The 13,656-nt window shown below is 44.6% G+C and overlaps 1 protein-coding gene across 3 annotated transcripts in view; it reads left to right on the forward strand.

Moving 5' to 3' along the window:
* Positions 1-13,656, forward strand: part of TBC1D32 (TBC1 domain family member 32) — a 235,422-nt gene that overhangs the window by 217,444 nt on the left and 4,322 nt on the right. For 2 of the 3 annotated variants that reach the window (XM_029056257.2, XM_029056276.2), the window contains one exon: positions 3,924-4,112. In XM_029056257.2, coding sequence (XP_028912090.1) covers positions 3,924-4,112 — 189 coding nt within the window. Of the gene's footprint in view, positions 1-3,923; positions 4,113-13,067; positions 13,281-13,656 lie in introns of those variants that run through there. The other variant, XM_029056266.2, reaches the window with a different exon arrangement.

The raw sequence follows: 13,656 nt of genomic DNA on the forward strand, positions 1-13,656 counted from the left end.
GTAAAGTAGCTGTCCTCTGAGAAAGTTTTAAATCTAAAGGCGTGAAATGATGATTTCTCCTTTACAATTTTTTTTTCCTCTCCCTTTTAGAGAATGAGTTAAAATGGAGGTCACATTACAGGAAAGTTTATTCAGACAGATTAACAGCAATTTCCCCCCTCAGCAATCACAGGAACTCTTTAGGGGTTTGAATTGGAAACAAGTTCTTCCGGGAATTTGGGGCCTTTTAAGAAAGTGACCATCTGTCCGTCAGGTGTCCACCATGTTCCTTAGATTTTCAGTGTCTTCTTTTATTCATTCATTCATTCAAGAGCATTTATTGAGCGCTTACTATGTGCAGAGCACTATACTAAGGGCTTGGAATGTACAATTCAGCAACCGATAGAGACGATCCCTGCCCATTGACGCGCTTACGTTCTAATCGGGCTTACGTTCTAATCGGACCGTCGAGTTGTCTCCGACGTAACGACACCATGGACACGTCTCTCCCAGAACGTCCCACCTCCTCCTGCAATCGTTCTGGTAGTGGATCCGTAGAGGATTCTTGGTAAAAATACGGAAATGGTTTACCTTTGGCTTCTGCGTGGTAAACTTGAGTCTCCGCCCTCGCCTCTCTCCCGTGCCTCTGTTGCCCAGCGCAGGTGAGTTTGGACTTGTAGCAGATCGCCTTCCACTCGCTAGCCACTGCCCAAGCTAGAAATGGAAAGGACAGGCCTCTGCTTGATTCTCCCTCCCATAGCCGAGACTGGTGGAGTGCTGGAAACTCCAGATGCCATCTTGAGACGTTTCTACCAGTGTAGCTCCCAGCTAATTGATGAGCGGCTACAACTGGGGAGGTCTTTTCCTATCCAGAATCGTTCTAATTTTTTTGTTTCTGTTTGGCTTTTATGGTATTTAAGTACTTACTACATGCCAGGGACCGTACAAAACCCTGGAGTAGATATAAACTAATCAAGTTTGACACAGTCCCTGTCTCACCTGGGACTCGTTGTAATCCCCGGTTTACAGATGAGGAAACTGAAGCACAAGAAGTTAAGTGACTTGCCCAAGGTCACACAACAGCCAGGTGTTTAGGGGAGACAAAGGCCACTGGCTTTTCCAAACATTCTTGCGAGGTTTGCACAAATGACAGGCTGTAGTTGAAGTTAGAACAGTTGAGTGACAGAGATTACTACCCACCTAGGTGCGAACTCTTAGAATGCTGTAGGGATGATGTGAAGAGAATTGAGCTGTTGGTGTCTCTAATGTGTTTTATGTTCCCTGGGAGAGAGGCTCCATATAAATACAGGGCTGATAGCACTGGGACTTAATCTCCTTAGGGGATAAGTGCGTGTGTATACATCATGAAGATTTGTGCAGGGAAAGGTCCAGGGGGAAAAACACTTAATTTTTCAGATTCAGAATAGCAGAGTTGTTGTGCCCTTTGGGACTGGAACTGTATTTTCTGTGCAACATTTTCAGGAACATGAAGTTTCCAATATGAAAGCCATGAAATTCCAGAGCATTTGTTTTAATACAGGGTTTATTTTTTGTTTGTTTGCTTTTAAGGTACAATTACATTTTAAGTATACCGATCTAAGGAAAAGACTTAAATGTTCAGCAAAGGTGCCCATTTCGCATTTTCACGCAAACCGAACCGTGTGGTTTGAAACCCATTTTCAACTTGTCAGACAATCACTTAAAATGTTAATCAGTACATCTTCACTTTTAGCATGTTAGTGTCTAATATCTCTGCTGCCCAATTGTCATTTTCTAATGTATTTCTAATGTATTACTTTTAAATATTGCTGTATTTTCCATATTAGTCTCATTTTTATGTTATGTTTTTGTATCTATATTTTAATTTCAAATTTACTTTATATTCTACTATTTCCTATTCCTAATCTATTTTAATGTCTGCCTCCCCTTGTAGATTGTGAGCTCCTTGTGGGCAGGGATCCTGTCTACCAGCTCTGCAGCGTGGCTTAGTGGAAAGAACCCGGATTTGGGAGTCAGAGGGTGTGGGTTCTAATCCCTGCTCTGCCCCTTGTCTGCTGTGTGATCTTGGGCAAGTCACTTCTCTATGCCTCAGTTACCTCATCTGTAAAATGGGGATGAAGACTGTGAGCCCCATGTGGGACAACCTGATTACCTTGTATCTACCCCAGTGCTTAGAACAGTGCTTGGCACGTAGTAAGTGCTTAAATACTATTATTATTATTAATAATCAGTGGTACTTATTGATGCTTACTGTGTGCAGAGCTCTGTATTAAGAGTTTGAAGTGTACTTTCCCAAGAGCTTAATATAGTTATCTGAATGGATGGATTTATATGCCAAACAAATTCATTAGCAGGTAAAATTGTAACTGCGGATTAATCACTTCCCTACACCCCAGAAATACAGGAAAAACTAGGAACCAGCCTGAAGTCTGCACTTAGATCTGTGACTTTTGGACATTTGATATTACCCCTAGCTCCACAGCACTTATGTACTTATCTTTAAATGATATATTGTGAACTATTTGTGTTAATGTCTGTCTCTCCTTCTAGACTATAAGCTTGTTCTGGTCAGAGACTAGTCATTCATTTATTCATTTGTATTTTTGAGCTCTTACTGTGTGCAGAGCATTGTACTAAGCACTTGGGAGAGTACAATACAACAAAAAAAGATATATTCTCTGCCCAAAAGGAGCTTAAAGTCTAGAGGGGGAGACAGACATCAATATGAATAAATAAATGACAGCTATGTACAGAAGTGCTGTGGGGCTGGGAGGGGATATGAATAGGACCCCATTCCCTTCCCTCCCACCTCCTTCCTCCTCCCCACTCCAGGGCAGAAATATCATCAAAAGAGAGAAGCAGCTACAAAATAGGGAAGCAGCATGATGTAGTGGACAGAGCCCGGGCTTGGGAGTCAGAAGGTCAAGTGTTCTAATTCTCAGCGTGGCGCAGTGGAACGAGCCTGGGCTTTGGAGTCAGAGCTCATGAGTTCAAATCCCAGCTCTGCCACCTGTCAGCTGTGTGACTGTGGGCAAGTCACTTAACTTCTCTGGGCCTCAGTTACCTCATCTGTAAAATGAGGATGAAGACTGTGAGCCCCACGTGGGACAACCTGATTCCCCTGTGTCTACCCCAGCGCTTAGAACAGTGCTCTGCACATAGTAAGCGCTTAACAAATACCAACATTATTATTATTATTATTAATTCTGCCAGTTGTCTGTTGTGTGCCTTGAGCTAGTCATTTCACTCCTCTGGGCCTCAGTTACCTCATCTGTAAAATGGGAATTGAGACTGAGAGCCCTACGTGGGACAGAGAATGTGTCCAACCTGATTTGCTTGTATCCACCGCAGCCCTTAGTACAGTGCATTGCACATAGTAAGTGCTTAAAAAGACCATAATTATTAAAATACTGTAATTATCATCAAAATCTCACCCAGCTGGGGAATCTCTGGATCCTAATTGGGCAGTTAGGGACCCAGGATTCAGTAAACCCCACTTTATTCCCCGCCCCCCCCCCCGACCTCCCTATTGCCCACCTGCCTGCTCCATCTTACCTGCCTAAGTGTAACTGATCCAGACGAAGAGGAGGGTAACAATCTTCTGAGTCTCTCCCTAGCTCACTTCTCTGCAGGCTTGCCTAAGCAAACCTGACTGCTGGGTGACCTTGGGCAAGTCATTTAACTTCATCGTGCCTCAGTTTCCTCATCTGTAAAATGGGAATTAAGACTGTGAGCCCCATGTGGGATAGGGAGCGTGTCCAACCTGATTAGCTTGCATCCAGCCCAGTAGTTAGTACAGTGCTGGCCCACAGTAAGCACTTACCAAATACCGCAATCATGATTATCCATTATTCCACCTTACTTTTAAGTTCTGCTTTCTCCAAGTCCAATCTGATTTCCAGTTCTGTGTGATTTCTGATGAATGGAATTTTCTCTGTTTTTAGATTTGTCAGCAGTGGCTAACTCAGTGCTTCTGGAATTACCTGGACTGGGAGGAGATTTGCCACTATATTGCAACGTGTGTTTTCCTGGGTCCTGACTACCAGGTCTATCTGTGCGTGGCCATATTCAAACATCTGCAGCAAGATATTCTTCAACACACTCAGACTCAGGATCTCCAGGTCTTTCTGAAGGTGAATGCATTTCATTTACCAGGAAAACACATTGGAGGAAAGCTACATTATATCTGGATAGTAACTTTGGGTTGGGGGGTGGGTGGGTGGGTGTGGGGGTGTGTGTGGTTTTTAAGCACTCACTGTGTGCCAGGCACTATACTAAGTGCTGGGGTACTTATAAGCTAATCATAGGTCCACATAGGGCTCACCTTGCGCTCTCCTACCTCTCCTCCCTTTTCTCTTTCTACTGCCCACCACACCCGCTCCTCTGCCGCCCACCTCCTCACCATCCCCCGTTCTCGCCTACCCTGCCGTCGACCCCTGGGCACGTCCTCCCGTAGTGCTGGAATGCCCTCTCTCCTCACCTCCACCAAACTAATTCTCTTCCCCTCTTCAAAACCCTACTTAGTGCTAACTTCCCCAAGAGGCCTTCCCAGACTGAGCTCCCCCTTTTCCCTCTGCTCCTCCTCTACCCCCCTCACCTCCCTCAGCTAAGCCCTCTTCTCCCCCCTTTCCCTCGGCTCCTCCCCCCTCTCTTCCTCCCCTCAGCACTGTAGTCGTCCGCTCAACTTCATTACCCTATTTATTTTGTTAATGAGATGTATATCACCTTGATTCTATTTATTAGCTATTGTTTTAATGAGATGTTCTTCCCCTTGACTCTATTTATTGCCATTGTTCTTGTCTGTCCGTCTCCCCCGATTAGACCGTGAGCCCGTCAAAGGGCAGGGACTGTCTCTGTTACCGATTTGTCCATTCCAAGCACTTAGTACAGTGCTCTGCACATAGTAAGCGCTCAATAAATACTATTGAATGAATGAATTGAATGAACACTCCTAACCCCCATTTTAGAGATGAGGAAACGGAGGCACAGAGAAGTGAAATGTCTTGCCCGAAATCACAACAGGTAACTGGTGGAGCTGAGTTTAGAACACAGGTCCTCTGAGTCCTAGACCCGTGCTCTTTCCACTAGGCCACGGTACTTCTCTTTGTATCTAACTTATATCTGCCAGCACTAAGCACAGTACTTGACACATAGTAAGTGCTTACCAAATACCATAAAAGCAAAAATAATAAGTTTTTTTAGAAACAACATGCTTTTTGTTTCAGAAACCATTAGCAGTGTTATTTTATTTTATCTCAAGTGTTTCTATTTGAAGGGTTTTCATTCCTATGTTCTCCAAAAATGTAAATTGTTGATAATTTTTTATGTAGTTTTGAGATATTATGGCTCAGCGAACTTGCATTCTTCTAGGTAGCCTTGCCCTCTTTTAAAATAATTTTGTAGCATTTTATTCAGAAATGTTGCTGCTTAATATCTATTTTAATAATGTGCCTTTAAATCAAATGCTTTGTATAAAGCACCTCCTATTTGCAATTCATATAATGGATTTTATCCACACACCTCTTAATATCCTGTCTCTGATTTACAGTAGAATGGTGTTCTCATTAGAAATGCCTTCACTTTTTTTTTTTTAATTATTCCTTTTCAATTTTTGGTGTGCTTTTCTAAGAAGAAGAAGAGATTTCCAGTAAACATGAATTTTGAACACCGTTCATTAGGTGGCTCTTTAAATTCAACAGATTTTGACTCTTTGACCTTTAGTATAAAGGGTATAAACTCTCCTACATGGACCGTCAGCATACTCATTGGTCAAGATTACATGGAAGCAGCGTGGCTCAGTGGAAAGAGCACGGGCTTTGGAGTCAGAGTTCATGGGTTCGAATCCCGACTCTGTCACTTGTCGGCTGTGTGACTGTGGGCAAGTCACTTCACTTCTCTGTGCCTCAGTTCCCTCATCTGTAAAATGGGGATTAAGACTGTGAGCCCCACGTGGGACAACCTGATTCCCCTGTGTCTACCCCAGCGCTTAGAACAGTGCTCGGCACATAGTAAGCGCTTAACAAATACCAACATTATTATGGCAGGTGATTTGGAAGTATTTTATGTACATTTTTTTTGGAGGGGAAATCTGTTTTGACCAAATCTTGCAGAAGGAAACCCACCCTCCATTGCCAAATTAAGCTGTGCAGAGATTGTCCTATTCAGACAAAGAAACTAAATAACACAACTTTCTCTTCCCTTTCGTCATTTCCGGCTACTGCTCTTCTCTGGCTCCTCTCCAGTGTCTCATCCTTTTTCTTATGTGCTGACCCAAGCTGGACATGTTACTTTAAGGGTCTGACTAGTAAAGAAAATAGCAACACTACCTTGCTACCTCATTCAGCTTGGAATTGACTCTGACCCCAAGATCGTTTTCTCTCTGTGTTTGTGGCTAGCCCTGCCTCTGTAAATGGTATTTATTTTTGGTGCCTCTATTGGAACCTCTTCCAATTGAATTTTACCCCTACTACTAACTGAATTTCACGCTAATTTCCAACTTGTTGGAGTCACTGTGAATATTAATAGTAATAATAACAATAATAATAATGTTGGTGTTTGTTAAGCGCTTACTATGTGCAGAGCACTGTTCTAAGCGCTGGGGTAGATACACGGTCATCAGGTTGTCCCACGTGAGGCTCACAGTCTTTATCCCCATTTTACAGATGAGGTAACTGAGGCACAGAGAAGTGAAGTGACTTGCCCAAAGTCACATAGCTGACAGGTGGCGGAGCTGGGATTAGAACCCATTAATTTCTAACTCCCAGGCCTGTGCTCTATCCACTGTGCCACGCTGCTTCTCTATAACTGTGGTATTTGTTAAGTGCTTACTCAATGCTTCTGTACTAAGTGCTGGGATGGGCACAAGCAAATTGGTTTGGGCAGAGTCCCTGTCCCATACGGGGCTCAGTGTTAATCCCCATTTTGCACTATTATTGCACTCAGTTTGCCGTAGCTTTGAATTTTTTTGATCCCTTTCATTCATTCATTCAGTAGTATTTATTGAGTGCTTACTATGTGCAGAGCACTGGACTAAGCACTTGGACTGTACAGTTTGGCAACAGATAGAGACAGTCCCTGCCCAATGACGGCCTCACAGTCTAATGGGGGGAGGCAAGCGGACCAAAACAAGGTAACAATCACAATTAATAGAATCAAGGGGATGTACACCTCATTAACAAAATAAATAGGGTAATAAAAATATATACAAATGAGCACAGTGCTGTGGGAAGGAGCAGAGAGGGAGCAGAGGGAAAAGGGGAAGCTCAGTCTGAGGAGGCCTCTCGGAGGACATGAGCTCTCAGTAGGGCTTTGAAGAGGGGAAGAGAGTTAATTTGGCGAAGGTGAGGAGGGAGGGCATTCCAGGACGGCGGGAGGACGTGGCCCAGGGGTCGACGGCAGGATAGGCACGAACGGGAGACAGCAAGGAGGTGAACAGTAGAGGAGCAGAGTGTATGGGGTGGAGAGTAGAAAGAGAGAAGGGAGGAGAGGTAGGAGGGGGCAAGGTGATGGAGAGCCTTGAAGCCCAGAGTGAGAAGTTTTTGTTTCGTGTGGAGGTTGATAGGCAACCACTGGAGGTTTTTAAGGAGGGGAATGACATGCCCAGAGCGTTTCTGCAGGAAGATGATCCGGGCAGAGGAATGAAGAATAGACTGGAGCGGGGAGAGACAGGAGGAAGGGAGATGAGAGAGAAGGCTGACACAATAATCCAGCTGGGATATTACTAGAACCTGTAGCAGTAATTTGGTTGGAGAGGAAAGGGCGGATCTTGGCAATATTGTAAAGGTGAGACCGGCAGGCCTTGGTAATGGATTGGATGTGTTGGGTGAATGAGAGAGCTGAGTCAAAGATGACTCCAAGGTTGCGGGGTTGAGAGACAGGAAGGATGGTCGTGCCGTCCACAGTGACAGAGAAGTCAGAGGACAGGGTTTGGGAAGGAAGATAAGGAGCTCAGTGTTGGACATGTTGAGTTTTAGGTGGCGGGCAGGCATCCAGGTGGAGACGTCCGGGAGGCAGGAGGAGATGCGAGTCTGAAGGGAGGAGGAGAGAACAGGGGAGGAGATGTAGATTTGTATGTCATCGGCACAGAGATGATAGTCAAGCCGTGGGAGTGAATGAGTTCACCAAGGGAGTGAGTGTAGATGGAGAACAGAAGAGGGCCAAGGACTGACCCTTGAGGCATCCCTATAGTTAAAGGATGGGAGGTGGAGGAGGAGCCCGCGAAGGAGACCGAGAATGAACGGCCAGAGAGATAAGAGGAGAACCGGGAGATGACGGAGTCCATGAAGCCAAGGTGAGATAAGGTGTGGAGGAGAAGGGGATGGTCGACAGGGTCAAAGGCAGCTGAGAGGTCGAGGAGGATTAGGATAGAGTAGGAGCCACTGGATTTGGCAAGAAGGAGGTCACGGGTGACCTTTGAGAGAGCAGTCTCGGTAGAGGGGAGGGGACGGAAGGCAGATTGGAGGGGGTCCGGGAGAGAATTGGAGTTGTGGAATTTGCGGCAGCGAGTGTAGACGACTCATTCTAGGAGTTTGGAAAGGAAGGGTAGGAGGGAGATAAGGCGATAACTGGAAGGGGAAGTGGGGTCAAGAGAGGGTTTTTTTAGGATGGGGGAGACACGGGCATGTTTGAAGGCAGAGGGGAAGAAGCCATTGGAGCGTGAGTAGTTGAAGATAGAAGTTAAGGAGGGGAGGAGGAAAGGGGCGATGGTTTTTATAAATTGAGCGGGAATGGGGTCCGAAGGACAGGTGAAGGGGGTGGCACTTGCGAGGAGGGAGGAGATCTCCTCTGAGGATACTGCAGGAAAGGATGGGAAAGTTGGGGAGAGGGTTGCGGGGAGGGGGGAGAAGGAGAAAGGGGGGGTGACTTTGGGGAGCTCAGACCTGATTGTGTTTATTTTCATGATGAAGTAGGTGGCCAGATCGTGGGGGGTGAGGGGGAGGAACAAGGGGCCTGAGGAGATAATTAAAAGTCCGGAACAATTGGCGGGGGAGACGGGCACGGGCGTCAATGAGTGAAGAAAAGTAGTTTTGCCTGGCGGAGGAGAGAGCAGAGTTAGGCTGTCAACAAATTGATTTTAGACTTCGGGTTGGGAATGTGACATCACATTAACTTCTATTAAAAATAATAATAATGATTATGCTATTTGTTAGGTGCTTACTATGTGCCAAGCACTCTTCTAAGCACTGGGGTAGGTACAAGGTAGTGAGGTTGGACACAATCCCTGTCTCCTATGGGGCTCACAGTCTTAATCCCATTTTATAGGTGAGGAAAGACACACAGTAATTAAGTGACTCTCCCAAGTTCACACAGCAGACGTGTGGCAGAGCTGGGATTAGAACTCAGGTCCTTCTGAGTCCCAGGCCCGTGCTCTATCAGGCCACGCTGCTTGTAGCGCTAAGTACAGTTCAGTGCACACAGTAAACACTCAAATACAATCGATCGACTGAATTGAGGAACAGTGCCTGCTGGGAAATCACGACCCCATCCCCCGCAATTTGATACCAAGTCACTCATGGCGGCCTTTGAGGATTGACCCTTGAGCCAACCTTCCCTTCGAGTGTATACGTTCCCAGCTACTCACCGAGGATGGTGTATGAGACGGACAGGATGAGCAGCCCACTTGGGTCTACTTCCCTCTCGGCTTCTCCTCTGCCACTGCGGCCCGTTGTCTTCCCAGATAGAATGTTCCTGGCCTGGCACCATTTGCTCTAAATAAAGTCACATTGATTACACTTTTCCCAGTGGTACTGTCGTCCCCCTTGCAGACTCAGCTTTGGACAAAGCAGTCTATCGCCCTAGTTTTTTCCCACCTCATTTTCACTGCCCATGTGTGGTTATCAGGGCTCAAATGCTAACTGCCAAATTGCTGGGAAACCTGGGCAGAGAAAGGAAGAGGTCGAGGTGCCAACCTGGTAATGGGAACGTAGGGGTGAACATGGGGTGGAGCACTGAGGGAGCAGGGTTTTGAGAAGAAGAGGGAAACAAATGGAAGCGGAGAAGACATGAGGCAGGGGAGAGAAAGGAAAAGTTGGGAGAAATAAGGAAGGGGGGGAGAAAAGAGAGAGGAAGGAAGACGGATAGAGGAGAAAGAGAGTGAGAAAGAGGAAGAAGAGGAGAAAAGGAGAGAGAGAAAGCACAAAAATGGGAAGTGGGGGGAAGGAAAAAGAGAGGAAGGAGAGAATGGTTAGAAGGGACTCGAGACGGAGGAGGTAATGCTATTTCTTGAACCCCCTCCGGATGCAATACATTATACTAAATGCTTGAAAAAGGACAGCAAAAAAATGGACATGTTCCCTACCCACAAGGAGCATATACGCTAGTGAGAGACACAGACCTAACAATATTTCCAGATTACAGTAATTAGAATAAATAATGGAATATGTAGTTGAATAGAATTTAATATTTATATTAAAATCTGTCTCCTCCTCTAGTCTGTCAGCGAACGTGTCTACCAACTCTGTCTTATTGTACCCTCCCAAGCACTTAGTACAGTGCTCTGCACGCAGTAAGCACTCAATAAATACCATTGATGATGATGATACAACTTGGGGTGGTGGGAATAGATCGGGGAAGGCTTAGAGAAGCAGCGTGGCTCAGTGGAAAGAGCCTGGGCTTGGGAGTCAGAGGTCATGGGTTCTAATCCCCACTCTGCCACTTGTCAGCTGTGTGACTTTGTACAAGTCGCTTAATTTCTCTGTGCCTCAGTTCCCTCATCTGTAAAATGGGGATTAAGTCTGTGAGCCCCACGTGGGACAACCTGATTTCCTTGTATCTACCCCGGTGCTTAGGACAGAACTTGGTACATAGTAAATTACATTATTATTATTGTAGGAGGTGGGATTTTAGGAGGGCTTTGAATATGTCGAGGGCTGTAGAATGATGGATTGGGAGAAGGCAGTTTCATGCCGGGGGAGTAGCGTGAAGAAGGTAGATTTAGTTCATTCATTCACTCAATCGTATTTAGTTAGGTAGGTGGTTTGGGACCAACATAGGGAGTGAGTTGAGGAGAAGTAGGTGAAGATGAAGAGAGTTGGTGGAGACTGAGTAGGGAATGTGTCTACCAACTCTGTTATACTGTACTCTCCCGAACGCAAATCTGCCACGATAAGGCATCGATGCTGAGGAGAGGTCTGATACCATAAAAAAAAAAAAATATGGGGAGCCTACCAGGTCAGGAAGGACAGTACAGACAAAGCTTCTTACAGGAGCCTCTAGGTGATGAGGAGAGCCAGGCAAAAATTGTTCAGGCATAAAAGGAAAGGAAACGATAAGAGACGAGAGAGGGAAAGAGCGAGGAAATAGTTAATGAGAGAAGAACAAAAACCCAAGTTGGCCAAATGGTACCTGAAAGCCAAGCTATTAGAGCTACAAAAAAAAATTGACTGAAATAAAGTTATCCATGATGAAAAACAAACCTACTGAAAAAACAGAGATAGAAAAGTCAGTGAAATAACTGAAAAACCACAGATATGATCACAAAAAGAAAATCTCAAAGGGAAAACATGCAGTGTTAGCAAACAGAGATAAGGTAAATAAAACCACCAAAAAAGAGAGAAAAAAGAAAGTACAGCGACTGTCAAATGAATGACGAGGGAAAAATACAAAATTCTCACAGTGGGGCAGAGTTTCAGGAAGGGGAATAGCCATTTGCCACCTGATGTAAAGAAAGAATTTTGAAGAAAAGAGGAGACAGCCTGCAAGGGAAAGATTGTTTTCAGAAATGAAAATAGTGAAGTAGAAGTGATTCATTATTATTACTAACATAGCAGAAGAAGGGGGAAAAAACAACTGAGAAAAGAGAAAGAGACGATGGGAAACCCAAGGGAAGGTGGGAGCAGAGTGGAACAGAAGGAAGGAAAATGACAAGAGGGGTGAAGAGAGAGAAAAGACACCATCCTGGGAAGGGGAGGAAGCGGTGTGGCCTTAGAAAGAGCCTAGACCCTGGGAGTTAGGACATTGGGATCAGAACCCCAGTTCTGCCACTTGTCTACTGTGTCACGGTGAGCAAGTTATTTTACATCTCTATGCCTCAATTTCCTCATCTGTAATAATATAGGTAATAATAACGATGGTATTTGTTAAGCACTTACTATGTGCCAGGCACTATACTTAAGTTGGACACAGTCTCTGACCCATTTGGGGCTGAAAGTCTCAATCCCCATTTTACAGATGAGGTAACTGAGGCCCCCCCAAAAGAAGTGACTTGCCCAACTGACTCATCAGACAAGTGGCAGAGCCAGGATTAGAACCTACAGCCTTTGGACTCCCGGGCCTGTGCTCTATCCACTATGCCGTGCCGATTTGTTCTCCCTATCGGTTAAATCTTGATGATCCCCATGTGACTCTAGGACCAATTTCAATATTGTGTGTCTATCCCAGCACTTAGCAAATACCAAATGATTTATTATTAGGAAGTTTGCCGGTGCGGGGGTGGAGGGGAATGGGGGAATAGAGACAGAGACAGAGAGAGAAAAAGAAAAAGAAACACGCATGATTTAGGGATGGAAAAGGAGGAGAAAGCCCATTATAAGAAATCTCCCTGGAAAGACATTATAGTCCGGTGGAAAGATGATGACTCGGAGTCAAAACTATTTTTTAGTCACGGTTCCGACACTGGCCTGCCAGGTAACCTTGGGCATGCCACATAACATCTCTGGTCTCCTTTTCCTCAGTGTAAAGTAGAATGCCTATCCTACCTCCCAGGCATATAAGAGAACTGCCATGAAGGCCTTTGGAAAAATAAAAAATGCTATGGAAATTCCTGGTTAAAAAAAATGGAGAGAAGCAGGGAATTAAAAAGGGAGAATTTTAAAGAAAACATCTGTATAATCCAGGGGAAGGAAGGGCTATTCTGCTAGTTCTTTAGAAAAACGTTTTCTGCTACGGCAGCTCAGATCAATACAGAAATGAATTTATGATTAAAATCTTAACAAAACAGGAACTAGGGAACAAATTAACTTTTGTGATGCAAATCTGGGGACATTTATCCATTAAATACACAAGTATATGTTAAATCAGATACCCTTCAGCTGAAATAGCAGAAGATTGAATCGTCCGTTTCATAGTTACAACTTTCTGTTCTCTGACAGGCACCATGAAAGCAGGAAGCAAAAAAGAAAATCAAGCAACTTTGTCCAAAAACATTTGAACAGATGAATTTAACCAGTCACCCTTCAAAGACTGTTTCTCTGAAGTGATTCAAAAACGTTGTTTCAAATTCTTTTCCTTTTAGTCTATAGAGACATGCGTTTTCATAGAAACTTGAATCTCATTTCTTCAAATAAACCGTAGAATCATTCCACCATTAGACCCACCCTGACTGATTTTACCACTTGTAGAAATGAACTGAGGGCAAAATGCATTCTTGAATCTCTAGCTGCTTTCTAGCCACTTACTTCTTCATTAAGTAAGCCCCCACGTAAGCTGGAAATTCAGCCTTACTTAGAACACTTTCTGACCCTCCTTTCTTTGACCTGTTTTTCAGAAATGGATGGATTTTGAATGATCTGCCTACATGATTAGTCAATGTAGCACAAATCTCATATCATCACTGTTTCCTGGAACTTGATATTCCTAGACCAGATTTAATGGTATGCCGGTAGCTTGCTCAGGAAGCTTCTGTAGGACATTTATTATTTCATTCCTTAAATGGTATACATGTGAGAGAAAATGAGTCAC

This window comes from Ornithorhynchus anatinus, chromosome 2, assembly GCF_004115215.2.
Source record: "Ornithorhynchus anatinus isolate Pmale09 chromosome 2, mOrnAna1.pri.v4, whole genome shotgun sequence".
Taxonomy (NCBI): domain Eukaryota; kingdom Metazoa; phylum Chordata; class Mammalia; order Monotremata; family Ornithorhynchidae; genus Ornithorhynchus; species Ornithorhynchus anatinus.